Source organism: Neomonachus schauinslandi, chromosome 6 (assembly GCF_002201575.2).
Source record: "Neomonachus schauinslandi chromosome 6, ASM220157v2, whole genome shotgun sequence".
In the NCBI taxonomy this organism is placed as follows: Eukaryota; Metazoa; Chordata; class Mammalia; order Carnivora; family Phocidae; genus Neomonachus; species Neomonachus schauinslandi.
Window position 1 is genome coordinate 20,837,495 of NC_058408.1, and position 22,781 is coordinate 20,860,275.

The 22,781-nt window shown below is 33.7% G+C and overlaps 1 protein-coding gene across 1 annotated transcript in view; it reads left to right on the forward strand.

Moving 5' to 3' along the window:
- CDC73 (cell division cycle 73) overlaps window positions 1–22,781 on the forward strand; it is a 111,068-nt gene that overhangs the window by 14,450 nt on the left and 73,837 nt on the right. The window contains exons 7-10 of the mRNA XM_021686657.1: window positions 8,398–8,614; window positions 11,513–11,611; window positions 14,313–14,391; window positions 16,249–16,313. Coding sequence (XP_021542332.1) covers window positions 8,398–8,614; window positions 11,513–11,611; window positions 14,313–14,391; window positions 16,249–16,313 — 460 coding nt within the window. The remainder of the gene's footprint in view (window positions 1–8,397; window positions 8,615–11,512; window positions 11,612–14,312; window positions 14,392–16,248; window positions 16,314–22,781) is intronic.

Sequence of the window (22,781 nt, forward strand, 5' to 3'; positions counted from 1 at the left end):
CTATAATTGGAATCACTTCATAATTTTTCCTTGGCACAATATAATGCTTTGGAAGTTCTATCCAAACTTAAAAATTCAATGCCTAGTTTTAAAAGCTTTATTCAAGATGACTGACATAACAATAAGCTGCACATATTTAATATAAGTTGATAAGCTTTCATATATATATACAATCTGTGAAACCATCATCATAATCACCATAATGAATATAATATCACCCGCATAAATTTCTTGTGTACCTTTATGATTCCACACTTCTACCTGTCTCCACCTCCTTTCTTCTCTAGGCAACCAATTATCTGCTGTTACTATAAATTAGCTTTTTCTAAAGTTAAGTATAAATGGAATTATGTAATATGTACTTTTTTTGCGGGGGTCTAACGTCTTTTACTTAGCGTAATTTTTTGAGATTCATCCATATTGTTGGATGTATCAGTAGTTCATTTTTTTATTGCTGAGTAGTTCATTCTGTTCCATTGTACGGACGTAACACAATTTGTTTTCCTAGGCAACTGTTTATGGACATTTCACTTGTTGCTGTTTTTTGGCTATTGCAGCTAAAGCTGTGGTCATTTGTGTACAAGTTTTTTATGGACATATGTTTTCATTTCCACTGAGTAAATACCTAGGAGAGGAGTGATTGAATTGTGTACTGTTACAGAGCTGCCATTTTAAGAAATCGTCAAACTGTTCAGAGTGATTGTACCATTTCACATTTCTACCATCAATATATAAGAGTTCTAGTTTCTTCACAGCCTTGCCAACACTTAGTGTGATCAGGCTTTTTAATTTTAGCCATGCTAATAGGTATAAGATGATTTATCTTGCACTTACAACATGATTAATGATATTATGAGCATCTTTTTGCATGCTTATTTGTCATCTTATATCATGTTTGGTGAAGTGTGTTCAGATTTTTGTTCATTTTTCTTATTGGATTGTTTCCTTATTACGGAGTTTTGAAAGTTTGTTGTATGTCCTGGATAGAAGTCCTTTTCAGACATAGGCTTTGCAGATACTTCTTCCAGTCTGTGACTTGCCTTTACGTTCTCCTAACTACCTTTTGAAGAGCAGTTTAATTTTTATGACATCTCACTTGTCAACCTGTTCTTCTGTGAATTGTTTTGGTGTTATATCTAAGAAATCTTTGCCTGAGCAAAGCGAACAAAGATTGTCTCATATTCTTTTGTAGAAATTTTTTAGTTCTAGGTTTTACATCTAAGTCTATGATCTATTTTCAGTTAATTTTTTGTGTGTGGGTTATACAGCATGGATCAAAATTCATTTATTTTTTTATGATCTAGATATTGAAGTTCAGTTTTGTGCATGTGGATAACCCAGTTATTTAGCATTATTGGTTTCCAATGAATTTTCTTTGCACTTGTGTAAAAAATCAGTTGTTCATGTGTAGGTCTGTTTTTGGAACCATTCTGTGCTGTTGATCTATTGGTCTTTTTGCCTGTACCAAACTGTTTTAATGATTGTTTATAAGTTTTGAAATCAGATAGTGTTAGCTTTACAACTTTGTTCTTCTGTTTCAAGGATATTTTTGCTGTTTTAGGTTCTTTGCATTTTCACATGAGTTTTGGAATTAATGTGTTATTTCCTACAAAAAAGCTTACTGGGATTTTGATTGGGATTGCATTGAATCCGTAGACCAGTTTGGGGAGAATTGACATCTTAAAAATATTGAGTCTTCTGATTTATGAACAAGATGTATTTATTTCCCTTTCTTTTACTGGAAAGATATTTAGAGCTTCTGTAATTTAACATTTCTTAATTTTCAGTATATAGGCCTTATATATCTTTTTGTCATATTTCATACTTTTCGATCCTGTTATAAGTGATATTTTAAAAAATATTTCAATTCTTGACTTATTGCTAGTATAGAGATACAGTTGATTTTTGGGTATGGATCTTGTATCCTGCAATCAAGTTAAACTCATTGATAAGTTCTTGTAATTTTTTTTGTAGCTATCATTAGCTTTTCACATAGATAATTATGTTGTCGAGACATAAAATATATCTTTTCTTCCCCCCCCACCCCCTTTTTTTCTTTCTAAACAGGATGCCTTTTATTTCTTGCCTTACTGCACTGGCTAGACTTACTGATCCTCACTAATCCAATGTTGAAGAAGCAGTGAGATTAGACATTCTTGTTTTGTTCCTCATCTTAGGGGAAGCACTCTTTGACCATTAAGCATGTTAGCTTAGATTTTTTTGTTAGATACCCTTCAACAGGTTGAGGAAATACCTTTTTCCTTGTTTGCTGAGAGTTTATCAGAAAGGAATGTTGGTTATTGTCACATGTTTTTTTCTGATTCTACTGAAATGATCATATAGTTTTTCATTAATATGGTGAATTAAATTAAATTTTTGATGTTTGCACTTCATGGATAAATTCTACTTCATTATTTTATTAGTTTCTTGCTGCATAACAAATTAACCTGAAACATATTGGCTTAAACTACATATATTTATTTTCTCATGGTTTCTGTGGGTCAGGAGTCTTGGGGTGACTTAGGTAGCTTCTGTGATTTAGGGCCTCTCACAGTGTTGCAGTTAAGCTGTTGGCCAGGACTGTGTTCTCATGTTTAGGCTTGATAGGAGAAGGATCTGCTTCTAAAGCTCACTCATATGGTTGCTGGCAGAATTTAGTTCCTGACAGGTTGTTAGACTAATACTTCAGTTCCTCAGGTGTTATCTAGAGGACTCTTGGTTCTTTGGTTCTTGGTTCTTAGAATATTTCACAGTATTACAGCTTGCTTCATTAGAGTGAGCAAGCAAGAGTGCAAGAGAGCTGTCAAGCAAGATAGAGGTTATTTTTTTTTATAGCCAAGTCTTCAGAGTGACACCCTACCCTGTCACTTGTACAGCATTCTATTTGTTAGAAACAAGGTTCAGTCCCTACCGCCACAGGAAGTGGGTTACACATGGGTGTGAATGCCAAGAGGTGGATATTGTTTTAGTGGCTGCCTACCACAATCATGATGTATTATTCTTTTTATTTATTGTTGAATCAGATTTTTAAAAATCTGTATAGAATTTTGTACCAATGTTTTTGAGGTCTGTAGTTTTCTTGTAACGTCTTTGTCTTGTTTTCTATCAAGATAATTCTGGTCTCAGAATGAGTTGGAAAGTATTTCCTTTTCTTCAGTTTTCTGGAAAAGTTTGTTTAGAATTGGTATGTCCTCCTGCATTTGGGAAAATCTATTGATGAAGCCATCTGTACTATAGTTTTATTTATTTTCATATATTTAAGGTAAAGTTTTCAACTGCATATTCACCTTGTTTAATAGTTAATAGGTCTATTCTGGTTCTCTCTTCTTTGAGTGTTTCTTTGAAAGAATTTGTCCATTTCATCTACATTGTCAAATTTATTTGCGTAATGTTGTTCATAATGTCCTTTTAAGATGTCTAGAATCTGTAGCAATGTCCCCTCTTTCATTCTTTGATATTAGCAATTGGTGTTTTATGTGTTTCCTTATTGCCTGGCCAAAATTGACCAGTTTTATTGATCTTCTCAAAGAACCAGATTGGGATTTTCCTCTTTAGTTTTTTTTTTTTTCTTCTTTTTTAATTCTTTAATTTCTGCTCTCATCTTTATGAGATCTGTCTGCTTACTCTGGATTTAATATGCTGTGTTTTTTATGGTTTTTTAGAGGGAAATCAATAACCTCAGCTTCCACTCTAAGTACTGCTTTAATGGCATCTCATATTGGTATGTTGTGTTTTCATTTTCATTCAGTTCAAAATTACTGTCTTAATTTCCCTTTTGATTTCTTTTACTCATGGATTGTTTGCAAGGGAGTTATTTAGTTACCAAATATTTGGGATTTTCTGGAGATCTTTGTTACTAATTTCCAATCTATTCCAAAGTATGGTTATATTTTATATGATTTTGAATCCTTTGGTAAGTATTAAAACTTTGTTTTTGGCCCCAAATAAGGTATGTTCTGTCGGCACTTGAATTTGTATTCTGCTATTATTTTGGAGTGTCTTACTATGGTCAGTATGGTTGATAGTGTCAGTAGAGTCTTCTATATCCTCACTTGTTTTTTGTGTTGTATTATTAATTATTGAGATGGAATTATTGAAGTCTCTGGCTGTGGATTTGTCTTTTTCTTTGCATTTCTATCAGATTTTGTTCTCTGTCTACTTTGAAGCCCTGTTACTAGGTGTAAATGTTTAGGGTTATGTTGTCTTGATGAATGAATCTTTTTATCATTATGGGGTGACCTTTATCTCTGGCAATATTCCTATTAAAAAAATCTACTTTTTCTTATATTTACCTCCACACTCCTCCTGCTTACTTTTGGCTTATATTAGCATAGTATATTTTTTTACCTTTTACTTTTTAAGAAACATTATGGTAAAAAACACATAACAAAATTTATCATTGTAATATTTTCAAGTGTGTAGTTCATTGTCCTAAGGACTTTCATATTGTGCAACCATGTCCAGAACTCTTTTCATCTGAAAATTGGATTCCTTTTACTTTTAACTTGTGTGTCTTTAAGTACTTTTCTTGTGTGTGTAGATCTTTTATACTTAATGTGATTATTGATATGGTTAGTTTTAGTCCATTTTGCTTATTGTTTTTTATTTGTCTCTTTGTCCTGTTTTGGGACTTCTTATTTGGAATAAACGAATATTGGTTGTAATTCTCTTTTTTCTTGTTGTTGTTGGCTTATTACTTATAACTGTTTTGTTATTAGTGTTTGCTTTAGGGCTTTTACTATGCATGGTTTATAGCATCACAGTCTACCTGCAAGTGTTATACTCACTACTTCATGTATAGTATGGGAGCCTTAAAATGGTTTTCTTATGCATGTGTTGTAAGCACCAGTATGCATTGTTCTTTTTTAAAGTGTTACCTTTTAAAGAGCTTTAAATAATAAGAAAAAAATCTCATGTATTTACAGATACCCATTTCCATTGTTCATTTCTTTGTTCAGATCTATTTACCAGTTCTTTTCCTTCTTCCTGAAAGATTTCTTTTAACATTTCTTTTTGGGCAAACCTGCTGATGATTAATTCTTTCAACTTTTGTATTGCTGAAAAGCCTTTATTTTTTTTAGGAATTTTTACTGGATATTAAGTTTTAAGTTCTTTTTTTTTTTTTAGATTTTATTTATTTGAGAGAAAGAGAGAGGAAGCAAGCACAATCAGGGGGAAGGGCAGAGAGAGCGGGAAGAAGGGCAGAGAGAGCTGGAGAAGCAGAGTCCCTGCTGAGCAAGGAGCCCAACTCAGGGCTCAATCCCAGGACCTTGGGTTCATGTTTTGAGCTGAAGGCAGATGCTTAACCAACTGAGCCACCCAGGTGCCTTTTAAGTTACATCTTTTTAAGTACAGGTCTTCCTTGACCTAAGATGAATTACATCCTGATAAACCCATCCTAAGTTGAAAATACTGTAAGCCGAAAATGCATTTAATATACCTAATATACCAAACATCATAACTTAGCCTAGCCTACTTTAAATATGCTTAGAACACTTTCTTTAGCCTACAATTGGGCTAACACAAAGCCTATTTTATAATAAAGTGTTGAACATCTCATGTAATTTATTGAATGCTTTACTGAAGATGTAAAATAGAATGGTTGTATGGGTACAGAATGATTTTAAATGTATCAGTTATTTATCCTGGTGATTACATGGGTGACTGAGAGCTGTGGCTTTGCCACTGCCAGGCATCCTGAGGGAGCATCGTACCACATACCACTAACCTGAGAAAAGATCATAGTTTGAAGTATTGTTTCTACGGAATGCATATCACTTTCATACCATTGTAAAGTTGAAAAATTGTAAATCAAACCATTGTTAAGTCAGGACCATCTGTACTTTAAATGTTACACCACTGCCTTCTCGATTGCATTGTTGCTGATGAGAAGTCTGCTGTCATCCTTTATTTTCTTAAATTGTTAAATTTTTTAATGAAATGTGTCCTTTTTTTCCCTCTGGGTACTTTAAAAGTTTTCTCTATTACAGGTTTTGAGCTGTTTAATTATCACATAACTTGGCCTTTTCTTCATGGTTCTTGTGCTTGAAGTCCATTGAGCTTTTGGAAGGAATTTTTGTGTTCATAATTTTTATTGAGTTTAGGAAATTTTTGGCCTTGTTTCTTAAAATATTTGGGTTTTTTTTTTTTCTGTTCACTTGACAGTTTCTATAGTTGTGTCATTCACTAATCTTTTCTTCCATAATTATATTTGTGATGTATTTGTAGTCTCCAACATTATATTTTTTTTATCTCTGCAGGTTGGTTAAATATATAGTCCATGTGTCATTTAATTTGTTGAATATATGAAATAGAGTTATAAAAATACTTATTTTAATGCCTTTGCTAATCCTGCCTCTGTGTCAGTTTATAATTGGTTTTGATTTAGATTTCTTCTCATTCTGGCTTGTATTTTCCTGCTTCTCTACATGCCTTGTGATCTTTGGATACTAGACATTTTGCATTTTACCATATTGAGTGCTAGGTATTTTTGTATTTTTCTAAATTTTCTTTTGGGATATAGTTAAATCACTTGGAAACAGTTTGTTCCTTTTATGTCTTGATTTAAGATTTGTTATTTGGGCAGTGTTCAGTTAGGATAATTATTCCCCACCATTGCCTACACAAAACCATTCTGAGTACTCTACCTAATGCCCAGTGGATGTGAGGTTTTCAGTTTGGCTGGTGGGAACAGGAACTGTTCTTCACCCTCTGTGTGCTCTGGGCATTATCTCCTCTAATTTTGTTGGATGGTTTCTATACCTGACTTTTGTTTTCTCATAGTCCTGTGCTAATCAGTATTCTCCTGGAATACTTGATGGGCATCTTCATTGCAGCTCTTTCTTCTCAGGTACTTAGGCCTATGAATTCCAGCCACCTTGGTTTTGCTGGACTCTAGCACCATTTCTCAAATCAGGTAATCCACTCAGTTTTGCCTGGATTTCCTCCCTATGCCATTTTGAAAACTTACAAGGTGGTTTCAAACTGCAGCATTCATAGGGCTCTGTTTATCTGGTTTTCATTTGTCAGAGATCATGGTCTCTCATTGCTTGATACCAGGTATTTAGTAAGCTACTGTTTTATGTATTTTCACTGGTTGTTTGGAAGCAGGAGGGATAATCCAGTCCTTGCTACTTCATTTTAGCTGGAAGTAAAACTCCAATGACTGAAAGTCCAATTCACATTTGATTATGATTTAGAAAAGTATTTGAGTTTGATTTAAGTTATGCTGGTTTGCTTTAGATCTTAAGGTAGAATTGCACAGCATTATATAAAATGAATCAAATACTAGATGCATACTGAGCATCTGCTATAAAGTATCTTCATACCTTATATAAATAAACTAGTATACTATATAATACTACCATATTTAAACCTGCAGGAATTCCTGTCCTTTTTCCAGATGTTGTTTAAACATATTTCAAGATTGTCACCTTGTGATTAGAGTAATAATTTTGTCAACTGTTAAGGTACACAAACCCTTTTTATTTTTATTTTTTAAAATATTTTATTTATTTGAGAGAGAGAGAGCATGAGCAGGGAGAGAGGGAGAGGGAGAAGCAGACTCCTTGCTGAGCAGGGAGCCAGATGTGGGGCTCAATCCCAGGACCATGACCTGAGCCGAAGGCAGATGCTTAACTGACTGAGCTGCCCAGGCACCCCTACCCAAACCCTTTTTAACTCTTTTTCTCATTTTGTGAAAAACAACACTAAACTTTGTGTTAAGTCTTTTTTTAATAGTTCTCAAAGTATAGCCCCTGTTTGCTATTTTGCCTGTTACTTGAAAATGAGGTAAAAAAAAAACAAAACTGCAAAATATGGTTTAATCTTTCAGAGAGTAAAAGGAATATATGTTGATATGGCATATAAAAGCCTTCATCACCTATAAAATGGGTATGTTATATACATTATGAAGGTTTGAAACCTTGAAATAAATTTCAAGGAAAAGCTAAGCTTTGAATTCTTTACAGAATGAATTTTTGACACACAACCCCCCCCAAGGTGGGGTGTGTTTTTGTGTGTTTGTATGTACAATTTGTGTGGCTAGAGAGGCATTGGCAAATAAAAGTCTGAGAAAATGTTAAGGAAAGCAGCTATATTAATGGGTTCTTCCTTTTGCGGGGGCTAGGGGGGAGATAAACACAAGTGCAGGGATTTTTGTTGCATTGACCCTTCTAAGAAGTTACTGATCTGCTCATAGAGTAATAATGCTATGTGGACTCTTGATCTTACATGATTATTAAATACCAAGTATGTAAGTTTTAGATAAGAAAATCTTAATTATTGCCACTTTTAAGGTTATTTTTTTACCAAAACCTATAAATGTAACAAAATATATTTATGATGTGCTCAAGAGATCTTTGCAATGAAAATTTAAAAAACGGAAATTGCTTTCAGGTCTTTGTCTGAAGCTATGTCAGTGGAAAAAATTGCTGCAATCAAAGCCAAAATTATGGCTAAGAAAAGATCTACTATCAAGACTGACTTAGATGATGACATAACTGCCCTTAAACAGAGAAGTTTTGTGGATGCTGAGGTAGATGTGACACGAGATATTGTCAGCAGAGAGAGAGTGTGGAGGACACGAACAACTATCTTACAGAGCACAGGAAAGGTAAAGTATTTCACTCATTCATTAGAGTGAGTATGTGTATCTAATCTGTGATTGGTTATAGAACTGGCTAAAATTTGCTATTAGGATCAATTTTCAAGTTTTATCTCTGAAAGATCAGTAATAATGTAGATTTCTAAGTGGCCATATTTACCGTTTAGTGGTTGGTCACCGAAGAAGCTGATGTAAATGTCTGAATCACAGTGCAAGCCCCTTGATTTGCACCTCATTTGTAAATCCAGTGAATAGCCCAGTTTTCTTGTTGATCAGATTTTTGCTTTAACTTAATGAGGAGGGGATGATGATGGCCAGCTCTGTGGTCATTAATATCGTTATTAATTTTTTTCCCCACAAAGTAGACACTTAAGAAAATCAGCATTCATTTATTTGTGTATTTTATACATTATATCCTGTTGTGTGAATGTAGCAGTATTTATTTATTCTTTATTAATGGCGTTAGGTGGTTTATTTGTTTTTGTAGCTATAGGATTGTGGAATTTTTTTCTCTCCCTTTTCCTCATTTCCTCCCTTCTGTCTCCTTCCCTCTCTATTCACAATTACAAGTAATGCATTAAAAAACATCCTTGTACATGTACTTCTGTGCATTTATGTGTATACAAAATTTAATTCCTAGAAGCAAATTTCTGGTTGAAGGAGATGTGTACTTTAAATTTTGAAAGATAAAAATTTGAAAGATAGTGGATGTTTAAGTATCTTAATGCATCTCCAAAAAGATTGCTTTGGTTCTGTTTCATTTACATATTTTCATTTGTCTTTCCCTCACCTCCCAATTTTCTCTTAAATGTTAGTTCTCCACTGATGTGCAGTTGTTAATATGTTATGGTAAGAGAGTGTGTGGAAGTATGTGAGGTTACCAGTGAAAGTGAACTTTAACTTTGGTCAAGGCAGACTGGTTTTATTTGCAGATTCTGGATTCTGGTCTTAAATTTATTGTGCCATATTAGTAGGAATCGGGTTACTCGAAAAGAGTACATGAAGGAAAGAATTTTCGTCCTTTTGTACTTTGTCATATTTTACAAAGTACTTGAGGTCAAGATTAGGAATCATTCCCCAGAGCTTAGAATTATAGAGAAATCTGAGAATATAAATAAACTTCAGTTTTTGAATTTACAGTAAAATGATCTGTTGATACTCATTTTCACTGCATAATATGGCTGATAGTTGAATATTGCAACTGCTAATGTTCTACCAATGTTCATTATAATAGCCAAAAATTTTGAATCTTACAGTAAAGGAATAAAACATACGTGCTATGCTCCATCTTATTTTAGACCAAACATTAAATTTTCAAAAAACTGAGATGAACAGTTTTCTTTGAGCTCTAGGTGGCAGGGTTTTACCATTATTTCAAAACTTAGTGCTCTCATTTAAGTTAGTGTTGCCATCACAGGGTAATTTAAGAAATAAATTATAGTTTAAGAATTGTTTGGTAGCTAGGTTTACTTCTGTGATCATCAACATTTTTAAAAAACCAGAAACAACTGTTTTGACTGATAGTCTTTCTGTATATGGTTTTCATTTTCTGAACACTAGAAAACCTTTTAGGTACTCAGTCCTAATAGACCCTATGATTTTATTATTATTATTATTTTTTATTGTTATGTTAATCCCCATACATTACATCATTAGTTTTAGATGTAGTGTTCCATGATTCATTGTTTGTGCATAACACCCAGTGCTCCATGCAGAACGTGCCCTCCTCAATACCCACCGCCAGGCTAACCCATGCTCCCACCCCCCTCCCCTCTAGAACCCTCAGTTTGTTTTTCAGAGTCCATCATCTCTCATGGTTCGTCTACCCCTCTGATTTCCCGCCCTTCATTCTTCCCCTCCTGCTATCTTCTTCTTCTTTTTTTTTTTTCTTAACATATATTGCATTATTTGTTTCATAGACCCTATGATTTTAGATAGATCTTCATTATTACCAGGGATTAGGGCCTTCTTACCTTCTAAATTTCTGGAATAAAAGGTTCATGAGAAAAATAAGTATGTTCCTTTACAGTTATATTATTATTGCAAGCAACCCACATAAAGCAACCTGATTTTATAATGCCATTAAGAATATACTTTTAAACTTAAATAAGTTGTTGTTCCTTGTTGAAAAGTTGTTTAAAAGAGATCATTAAAAGGAAGATAATAATCACCTGTAATTCTTCCACACAAAAATTGCTGATAACATGGATTCTTCTAGGTTTAGAGTCTCACACACCGTACTTTATTATTTTTAAAGTATGAAATTTGATTTTCATGTATTTTCAGTGATTTTCGATTAAGACTTTGTTTGCATTTGTCACTGTGTTGACTTTTGTACTGCTGGTGCAGAAGCAGTGGTTGGTTAACTCCTGGCATCTTGGCATGAATCAAGTTTTTAAAAATACTTCCCAATTTAAAAATCGTTTAAAAGTGTACAGTAACTCCTAACAAACAGTAACAAACTCCTAACAAAATTTTCAACATCTCATATAAATTACAGCAATCTGAGATTAGTACTGGAGTTTATTATACTTAGAAGAAGTATAGTAATTGATTTCGTTACGAATGGAGAAGCCTCTTGTGACAACAAATCTCATTTTTATTTCAGTAACTTGTTTCCTAGCTACATATTTGAATAGATGCAGAATATGAATATATTTATAGCCAATTAAACAGTTTAAGTAAAATAAAAATAAATGAATAACAATATGTTTATAATAATTTGGTTTGGGGATCAATTTTTAGTAGTACTTCGATTTTTATTTGTGTGTATAGTAAAGAACACCTCAGTGATGTAGTAGGGAAGAACTAATAGGAAAAAAAAAGTCTGAAATTGTTTATTAAACAAACTTACTGCCTTGAATACTTAATTTTAAGTGGGCTAATTAAGATCCATTTATATTTTAGAATTTTTCCAAAAATATTTTTGCAATTCTTCAGTCTGTAAAAGCTAGAGAAGAAGGGCGTGCACCTGAACAGCGACCAGCCCCAAATGCAGCACCTGTGGTAAGAATGTGTTACTGCTTATATATTAATTTTAATGAAAATGACTCTTTTCAGTATTGTAATTTTGAAAACATCTCATCTTGAAGTTTTTAAATGAGTAGCTTTTAAACCTTTTGCTGCTTCAATATTCTTGAAATATGTGAAAATCTTCCCCACCATTAACACTTACACCGTGAGATCTCACCTCACACAAGTTAGATTGGCTGTTATCAAAAAGACAGGAAGTAAGTGTTTTCAAAGATGTGGAGCAAAAGGAACCCTTGTGCACTCTTGGTGGGAATGTAAATTGGTGTAGCCACTAGGGAAAACAGCATGGAAGTTCCTCAAAAAAATTAAAAATAGAACTGCTGTATGTACCAGCAATTCTGCTTCTGGGTATTTATTTGAAGAAAATGAAAACACTAACTTGAAAAGATATATGCATCTTCATGTTCATTACAGCATTATTTACAATAGCCACGATATGGAAACAAGTGTCCCATTGATGGATGAACGGATAAAGAAATTGTGTTATATACACACAATTGAATATTATTCAGCCATAAAATATAATGTAATTTTGACTTTTGTGACTACATGGATGGACCTTGAGGGCATTATGCTAAGTGAGATAAGTTAGAGAAAGACAAATACCTTGTGCTCTCTCTTTTATGTGGACTCTAAAAACAAAACAAGCTTTATACAGAGATATAGATAGAGATATAGATGTGGTAGTTGCTAGAGGTGGAGGGTGGGTGAGGAGTGTGAGAAATAGGTAAAGGGGGTCAAAAGATAAACCAACAACAACAGTAACAATTTAAAAAACCCCAAGCAACCAAAACAGAAAAATAAAGTTACTTAAGCAATAATTCTTAGAGAGACACACTTGGGTTAGAATCTGAAAGGGGCAAATTAGGAAAAGCCCTCTGAGAAGTTGTGTAAAGTAAGTAACAGACCTATTCATTGTTGCTTGGGAGAATCCTTACCATTGTTAGAGATAAAAATCCCTATTACCGTCTGTTTTGGGGCTTTTTCTGAAATCATTGGTTATGTGTGACTTCCTGGTGGATATGTTGTGTTTCTCCTGATCACAGATCATTTGGTTCTTTCATGGTACCTTAGTTTTAGCCATTTGGAGAGTTGACTGCCTCACTCATTGAGTTGCTACTTAGGACCCCTCCAAAGTAAATTTCATGTATGGCGTATAGGTTATATTTAAATTTAAACTCAAACATGTCCTCCAGTTTTGTTGAAAATCCTTCCAGCTAGTTTCATATAAATCAACAAAGGAAATAAACGTAGATAAAATTGTTTTTATGTTATATAGGGTTTTTTTTGAAAGTATATTAAAATTTGAAAGCGCACCAACACAGTCTTCGCTTGTTCATAAAATCATTGGTATTTAATTCTTAAGAGGTAGTAGACTTTTATTGGTATTTAGGTTGATACTTTGAGTTGACTCTCCAGCAAGTGCTTAAGTGCCTACTCTTGTCAGGCAGTGTGCTGACAAAAATACAAGAGATATCTGCCCTCTTTGAGCTTAAAGTCTAGTAGGACTTAGAGATGAGTAAAAAAAAGTAGTGAGACAAATGTTGTGATGGTAAAACACAGGGTGCTTATAATTATGAATTGGTTGATTTGAATAGCAGTTGGTAGGAAACATGTCAGATCTTAAAACAGTTAAACCATTATCCTTGTGATTGAGTTTTTCCTGTATTTCTATAATCATTAAGATACATAAAAATTTTAATTTTGGCCTTTAGCTATAGTGTATACCTAGGGAGCATCTTGAATTAACTATCTTTCTATCTTTTGTCTGGATTAATATGTAGGGTAGCATCCTGTTGTAACAAAATGAAGAGTACTTTAGTCTTTCTGAATACCATGAATTTCCCAAGCAGTTTTGGGAATGTTCTTTAAATATGCTTTTTTAGATTATTATAGACTGAATTTTATTTTTTTAAAGAATTTTTTTAAAGATTTTATTTATTTATTTGACAAAGAGAGAGAGTACAAGCCAGGGGGAGTGGGAGAGGGAGAATCAGGGAGCCCAACGTGGGGCTTGATCCCAGGACCCTGGGATCATGATCTGAGCCGAAGGCAGATTCTTAACCAGCTGAGCCACCCAGGTGCCCCAAACTGAATTTTAGATAAAGTGTTTGTGAGTTAAGTTTACAACATTAGATTGACAACTTATTCTAAGTATCTTAACAAGTAACACCTTTATAATTTAGTTTCAGTCTTATCTCGTGCATTTATAATGGGTTTATTTCATAGTTCTCATTTATTTAAATATTAATAACAATTTGGAGAATAATTCTGTTAAAAGGCTCTAAAATGTCAGTTCAGTAAGCTTTGAATTAAGGTTTTTTGTTAAAAACAATTCATAATTGGGGCGTTTATTATTTCATGAAGAAATTTAAGTACTTAGAATGAAATTATTAAGCACACCTATTTTATTTCTCCAGTTTGTAGGAGTTTTGCATTTTGCCTTGATACAAGTTTATTTGGAGTCCTTTGCCCTGTCCCTGATAGCAATGGTAATTTTCTACCAGTAAACAATATCTTGAAAATAAGCATCAAATGACTCCCCACTTTTGTCTTATTGGCTATTGTAAGAAAAAAAAGCTTAGAAAATAATACACTTATTGTGATTTTTATTCTGAGTTTTAAGTAACAATTTAAAATGGTAATATGTAACTCATAATTAATTTTTCTGCAGGATCCCACATTGCGTACCAAACAGCCTATCCCAGCTGCTTACAACAGATATGACCAGGAAAGATTCAAAGGAAAAGAAGGCAAGTTACTTAATTTTTATATTCCCCTTACTGTGGTGGTGCTGAATGTGAGATGTGTGTGATGTTTACGAGCAGGTGTTGGCAGACATCTGCAGGCCAAGTCTGGCCCAACACATATTATAAATAAACTTTTGCTAGAACACAGTGGCATTCATTTATGTATTATCTGTGGTTCCTTGGTGCTGTGACAGTAGTGTTGAGTTGTGACAGAGATTGTGTGGCCTGCAGAGCCTTAAAATACTATCTGGTCTTCTCCAAAATAAATTTGCCAACCCCTGGGGCTCCTAGGTGGCTCAGTCAGTTAAGTATCTGACTCTTGATTTCAGCTCAAGGCATGATCGTGAGATTGAGCCCCGCGTTGGGCTCCGCAATGGGTGTGGACCCTGCTTGGGATTCTCTCTCTCCCTCTCCCCTCTACCTCTCATCCCCCAATGATGGGTTGCGTTCTCTTTCTCTCTCTCTCTCAAAAAAAAATTGCCAACCCCTGGTTAACGGCGTGAATTCTGGATCCAGATTTCCTGTACCACAGTTACTTTTTGCGTGAATTTTGATAAATTAACTGCATTCTGTTTTAATTTCCTCTTGTGTTTCATTGCAATACTAATTATAGTAGTAGTATCTATCTTTTAGTTTCATTGTGGGGATGAAACTAGTTAATAATGTGTCTAGAATAGTGACTGGTATATAATAAACTATCTATAAGTATTTCCTGTTATTAACATTCTGCTTCTCAAAAGTTCAGACTGGAGATTCTATATATCAAATCATGTTTCTGAAATTATAAAGGTATACATTGAGAACTTGGGAAGCATAGATTTTAGTAACTATGTGAGGGCTTATTTGGGGGTAGCTTACATAATATACTGGCTAATGCAGTAGTGAACCATTTCCATGTTATTGTGGTGGTTAGTGAAGTGCACTAACGTCATTGTAATTTCTCTTGGGATCTTCATTTATCTTGATTTGTGGAAAAAGATGAGGTAGAAGCAACTGAAAGTTTAACTTTTATGATTTTTTTCCTGCATAATCTGAAATCTCCACTTCTGTTTACAACATTAGATTGACAACTTATTCTAATTTCTACATGCTGTAGAAATACAGTGGTTTATTCTTTTATTCATTGCAGTGTTTTTCTTGTGGAATGCATTATGTAAAGTAGGGTTTGGCAGATTACAGCTCACAGACCAAATCCGATCGATCCTCTGTGGGCCAAATCAGACCATGCCCATTTGTTTATATATTTTGTTTATCTTGCTTTTGCACTGTACCTGCAAAATCAGTAGTTGTGATAGAGACATATAGCTTGCAATGTGTAAAATATTTAATGTATTTGTATTAATGTAATATGCCTTTACAGAAAGGCATATTGAGACTCTGTCCTGGAACCTTTATCACTATATACAGCATGGCTTTTCTACAAGTTATGTAATATATGCCTATGATTGTAATTTTGAAACACAACTTATTATAATTTAATGCCTTCTCATGATAGTAGAAGCTTTTAGTGCTAATGTAATTGAGTATTGGAAGTAAATAATTTGGAGGTTATAAAGTATTTTATTCAGTCTATTTTTGATTTTCCCAAAATATCAAAACTTTTGAACACAATTGTAGAAATTAGTCTTAAGCAACTTCTTCTATAGAAAGGCCTCTCTGGCATGTATTGAATATATTTTTGGGACTAGTATCCCTTTTAAAGTTTTTATCTTCATAGGTATGTAATTTAATTTTCTATGTATAGTACATTTGCTGCTTTGTTATACTATTAACTGTCAGATTATAACACAGATTATTACTTAGGTTTGTTATTGATCACGAAATACATAAAATCTAACAGCAAACCCCCTTTCTTTGTAGAAACGGAAGGCTTCAAAATCGACACTATGGGCACCTACCATGGTATGACACTGAAATCTGTAACGGTAAGTCACTTTGACTGCAGAGGTTCTTTTGTTCCAGGCATTTAATGTGCGTAGCAGATGTTGAAGAAAATCTTTGTTCTCCATTATTTTCTATTTCAAACATTTATCTTTAATGACTAATTGTGCCGATAGATCTGTACGTTGATTATTTGATTTGTGGATATCCTTTTTTTGGTTTAATTGAGTTGAGCTGTTTTGATTAACTTGCAAGAAGGATGGATGCTACCTGGTTAGAGTATTTAATGCCAGTGAGGAGTTACAAGGTCCAATTTGGGAGAATTATTTTCCATACTATCTTACGTTCTTTAAAATGTAATGCCTTATGCTCTTTAAAAAAAAACAGGTTGTAATGGTTGATGTAATATTTACAAAGTGCATACTTGCCAGAACCAAGTACTTGGATGTCCACAATTATAAGCCTTTGGCTCACTTTTGGCAGACTTTCTTTTATATAAATTTCTGGATGTTCTGATTAGGCCATATTTAACACTTAATTTTTATTTAGTCAGTGATAGGACTTGGTAATGTAGAGCAGGAATTCTGTTAACCTTATTTTGAGTATTTATATTACAGATTATTATTATACTTTAAAATACTATGTGGATGTATTAGAGTACCTATATATTTTAAAGCTAATACCAAACTTACTTTGTCTTTGTTTACGAATCATCAGATCTTTGAGGACTCAATATGACATGGAATCATCATATATTTGCTGTGATTTTTCAGAATTAAGATATATCTTGTCATGCTTTTCCAGAGCAGATAGCAAATAAATGTGGAGAATCTGATATTAAAAGTTGACCTTTTTTTTTTTTCCTGGACTTCAAATTGGAATTGAGTATTAGATATTTTGCTAATACACTTGTTTTTAAGCTGTCATCAGATTTGTTTTTGTATGATTGAAATTGTATATGAGCTCATTAATTCATTTAACAAGTACTTATTGAGCACTTGTGTCAGACCCTGTTCTAGTTACTGGGACTATAGCTATAAATAAGATAGATAAGGCTTCTGTAGAGGGAGTAGTCAGAGAGGCCTCTCAGCAGGTGACTGTTGAGCACAGACCTTACAGAAAAGCATTCTATGGAAGACATTCAAGGGTCAAGATTGAGGCCCAGTAGAGTAATAGTATGAAGGCCGGTATCCACAGCGTAGTGAATGAGGGGAAGGAGGTAAAAGATTAGATAACACTCATCTTATGAGATCTGCCTAGTACTTCCTGACTTCAAAATGTAGCTAATGACTGTAGGATTAAATTTTTAAAAGATTCATTTATTGACATTTTCTTGGGAATAGAACTTGCCCACTGGCCATTCCCTAAGTGAATTATCGTGGAACTATAGTTGTTATCCTTAGGTAACCATCAGGGGGAGTTTTTTGTGGTTGTGGTCTTTGTTGTTTTAACTTTTGTCTCATCTGAAATGCCGTGAAATTGGTTTCATTACTGAGCTTCTGTGCAAATAGTAAAATTAGTGATAGTTTTTATAGTGATGCTTTTTACAGAACAGTTTTTCTAAAATCCAAGGACAGCTTCTTAATTAAACAGAGTGATAGGACTCTGCTTCCTCATTAGACTTTGCTTCTAAATATACTTACAAGAGAGACAAATTTAAACAAATTTATCGTGTTTGTTTTTACAGAAATAATCACATAAAGACATTGTGTGGGAATGCTCAAATTGTTGGTACTTTCTGTATTTTAATACCCTGTTTGAGTCTCTGTACTGTTTGTGACCTGATTCATTTTAGCAGTTAGAGAATACATGCAGAGGTTTGAACTTGAAAGCTTTGAAGTTGCTCTGATAATTGTTTCTTTTTACTTGAATCTCAGGCTTATGCTTCCAGTGTAATGTTTTTTCCTTGTCTCTTTTCTTTTGGAATTACTACCTATTTATGAGCTTGTGAGTTTCACCAACTTTGTCTTATTCTCCAGTGAAGATTTCTCCTGTGATATCCACCCAGACACACAAAAGCAGTTAAACGTATGTTAAAAGCTTTGTTGCCCAGATGTGACTTCCTTTCTAGTTTACATATGAGCTCATTTTAGGTACCACTGCTTTCCAGGGTTTTGACATGTTTAGTTGATCTACATAGTTACTAAAATTAGTACCAGTCTATATTAGGATTGGTCTATATATCTTTTAAGTTCAAGACACCAGAGTCTTAACTTAATCTTATATTTAACAGGACTCTGGTTAGATATGATTAAGTTAATCAAGTTGTGCAGATGGCTAGAAATTTTTATGTAATTGATTTTTTGTCTTCATTTGTTATAGAAAAAGGAGTATGTGTTTTGACAGTATTTCATAAGAATCTTAAGTTATTGGAATTTATAAAAAATTAAGGCTCTGGTAGGGTATTAGGTAATATTTGTTTTTGAAGATAATTTATAGAAATTCAATATATGAATAGAATCCCAGGTATCTTTAAAGTTACTTGTTTGTATAGTTAAGTCTGGTTACCTTTTGACTTAGGCCAAGAAATACAACGGCATAAGACATGGATGTTGGAGTTGCTAAGGGGCTTTTCGGAGTTGGTAGACTTTCCCCAAAATGTGTTAGTTGGGTTGTATAATGTTTAAGAAACACTAGATTAAACAGATTTTGTGGTATAGGAATTTCATCATTTTTAATATATAAATATCTAAATTGGAAGACAAGAGTATGCGCATTTTCCCAGGCTTGTTTGCCCCTTTTCTCCCTCCTTTTGAGAACACTGGAAAGAACTAGAATTGTGTAGAATTAGTTTAAGTGAAACTATCTTAGTAGTTCTGGGTTGGGACTAGAAACCATTTAGTATAGGGAACACCAGAATGTATTTGTATGGATCCCTTTTGTGAAAGGAGCCATCTTAGACGAAGAAAGTGCCACTTAACAGTGCTTTTCATTATATAGAAAAGAAAAGGAGATGATGAAGACTTTTCTATGTTGGCAAAGAACTTACCTGTGGTTCCACTGGAGAAGGAATAAAAAGATAGATCACAGTTCACTCTTGTTATTTGTGAGGATTTGATAATTGAATTGAGAACTACTTCGTTTAACCTCCCGATCTAGCTTATTAATGTTCAGGTAGGAAGGTCACATAATCTAGCCCCTGTTTATTCTTTTCTTAGTTCTTACTGAATATCATTGACTCTCAGTTACCTTGCTGTCTTCATTTTTGAGGAAACATTTTATACTCTGAAATTGTGCAGATCAAAAGCTTTTCCTTTAAGATTGTTCTTTGAGTTGACTCCAACAGAATTGTAGTTTTTAATAATAAGCCTTTTTTTGGGGGAACCATTTTCCTAATAGTAAGTACAGTTGGATGGATATTCAGTATCTACATTAGAGGTGTAATCACCATCAACTTTCACTATTTAGTAAAATCCAGAATCTCAGTCTCTTAATTTATATAAAGTTATATTCTTAAGCAGGAACACATTTATTAGTATCCTTCCAGCTCCCCTGTTTCATTCTCATTTGGTTGTTAATTAACTTGTTCATCTTTGCTTGGGGTGTTATGGGAGTGCTCTAGTAGCAGTAATGCTCTAGAGTTGTGTCTAGAACCTAGGTTAGCAGAAGATGGAGACAGTTGATTAAGACTTTAGTAATAAACACTCTCCTTTTCCTTCAGCACATATTTTTGAGTGCTTATTGTAATGGTTATTGTGTAGATTTTAAGGGTGCCTATGGGAAATTTTCTTCCCAGAGTTAGATGCAGCCTGTCTGTTTGTAAATGCTAGTGCACTGACATCATTTGCCTCTCTCAGCGTACTTCTGGGATCATTCATTGTGCCAGTCTAAATGTGGTCCCACATATGTTTTATTAGGCATCCACTGTCATTTAAATTTTGTTTTATGCACTAAGATTTAAAATTAAAAGTATGTCACAGGGCGCCTGGGTGGCTCAGTCGTTAAGCATCTGCCTTCGGCTCAGGTCATGATCCCAGGGTCCTGGGATCGAGCCCCGCATCGGTCTCCCTGCTCCGCGGGAGGCCTGCTCCTCCCTCTCCCACTCCCCCTGCTTGTGTTCCTGCTCTCGCTATCTCTCTCTGTCAAATAAATAAATAAAATCTTAAAAAAAAAAAAAAAGTATGTCACAAAAACAGTCTGGATTTTCAGCTTCTTTTGAAAAGCTGTCTGGCATGACTGGGTACTGGTTCTCTAGTAAGAGTCACCCTGATCCAAACAATGGCTACCTTTAGCTGGGATGTTTTCTGTAGGTTGCCCATAGGCCTCACTGCTCTATTGTCCTTGATCTATTTATTTATTCACTTATTTATACAGTTGACCTTTAAACAACACTGAGGTTAGGGGTACTGACACTCCCTACCCCCTGCAGGCAGTTGAAAATCTGCATATAACTTTTGACTTGCCCAGACTTAACTACTAATAGCCTACTCTTGACTGGAAGCCTTGTGGATAACATACAGTGTATTAACACATATTTTGTATGTTAGATGTATTATAATAATGAAGTAAGCTAGAGAAAAGAATTATTTAGAAATAAGAGAAATACATTTTTGATACTGTACTATAAAAAAAATCCACATATAAGTGCATTTTGCAACTCAAACCCATGTTGTTCAAGGGTCAGAGGTACTACCTTCTTAGACCCTACTGGCCTTTCAGTTTGAAATTCTTGATCTAAAGGCAGTGTTATATTGTTAAAGAGAAGGTAATCGGTTGAAAGCACTACATATTTAAGGGTTCGAACTCAGTTCTGGCTCTCAATCCCAACTCTTCCACTCATCATGCCACTAATGAAGGTGAGATTATTTAACCTTCCATTGAGTGGTCTTGTTTTTATTTTGTAATAAAGATAATAGAACATATCATAGTCTTGTTGAGGACTAAAAGACTATATAAAATGCTTAGCACAGGGAAGACTCAACAAATAAATGATGGTTACTTTTATTATGAATTTATAATTTTATATGTAATCTTACTTTGATTTAGGTGTAAATGTAGGCAACTATAGCTTCACAGATATATTTAATATTACGTGTTTAATGGTGCCATGTTCATTCAGAGTTACGAAGACTAGTTTATTTAAATGTTACAAAAACTCTTTTCCTCTTTAGTAATTGGGATATTTTTACTGTGGCTGTGTATGTTTATCTTAGTGTTCTTTATCCTGTGAGAAAAAATTGCTGCAAAGAAGTTATCATATGGTGGGTAATAACTTAGCTAGGTTAGGCTTTTCTCCCTACCTGTTCGGACTCAAATATAAAAAGAAATGAGGGACGCCTGGCTGCTCAGTTGGTGGAGCATGCAACTCTTGATCTTAGAGTCATGAGTTCAAGCTCCACATTTTTGGCGTAGAGCTTACTTAAAATTAAAAAAAAAAAAAGAAATTTATTTAGATTTAAATTATTTAATTTGATCAAAAAAGGTATATGGGGGGATGGGTGAAATGGGTGGTGGGGATTAAGAGGTACAAACTCAGTTATAAAATAAGTAAGTCACATGGGATGAAAAGCACAGCATAGGAATATATTTGGTATTGTAATACACTTATCATGGTGAGCATTTCATAATATATATAATTATTGAATCACTATTTTTTATATTGAAACTACTTTATGTGAGCTATACTTCCAATAAAAATTTTAAAAAATTAAAGAGAGTAATAAGTATTGGGATTTTAATATGTGGTCATAAATAAGAATATTACTTTTATAATTCATAATTGCATTCTATATTTACATTAGTATATTATTCTCCTTGAATATTATATTGCACTTGAAATAATTTTCAAAACTTGTAGGCTATCTTGATATTTCAGGCAGCAGGGTGGTACTGTCCTCTGTGAGCCTAAGCAGTATAAAGGTGTACCCCCTACACAAAACAAAATATTATTTGGTTTCTGTCAGTAACTTGTTCTATGTCTTAAGCTTTTGAAAGTTAATCTTACATGTTTACTACCTGTTACATGAAGTAATACTTAAGTATTAATATTTTGTACAGTTTATTTCTAATATTTGCATTTTTATAGACTTTTCTAAGAGTTCATCACTTAGACAATATTTTTTTCTCTGTACTCAAAACACCTCTCATATCCTTTTTATAGTAGTTTTGCCCTTGTGATTTTTCCAGCTTTTTTTCTTTTCTAAAACGTGCTCATTATAGATCTGGACTATGTCTATATACAGGGAAGATAAGGTACAAGAGAGAGCTTTCCGTTATGGTTTTTTGGCCTTATTGTTGCAACAGATTAGGCATCAATTTTGTCATCTGAAGAATGGTACTATAGTAACTTCTCTGGCATTTGTTTTGAGGTTTACATGAGTACAGGCATACCTTGTTTACATATTTCTCTTCAGTGCTGTTCAGTTATAGCATTGAATTATAGTTATTGAGGAATATTTTTATATTAAACATAGGTAACATTTGTAAACTTTTTAAACCGAATAATACAGAAAATACCCTCCTCCTCTCCTTTTTAAAGTTAGGTAGTATTTAGACTGAACACTTATTTAGAT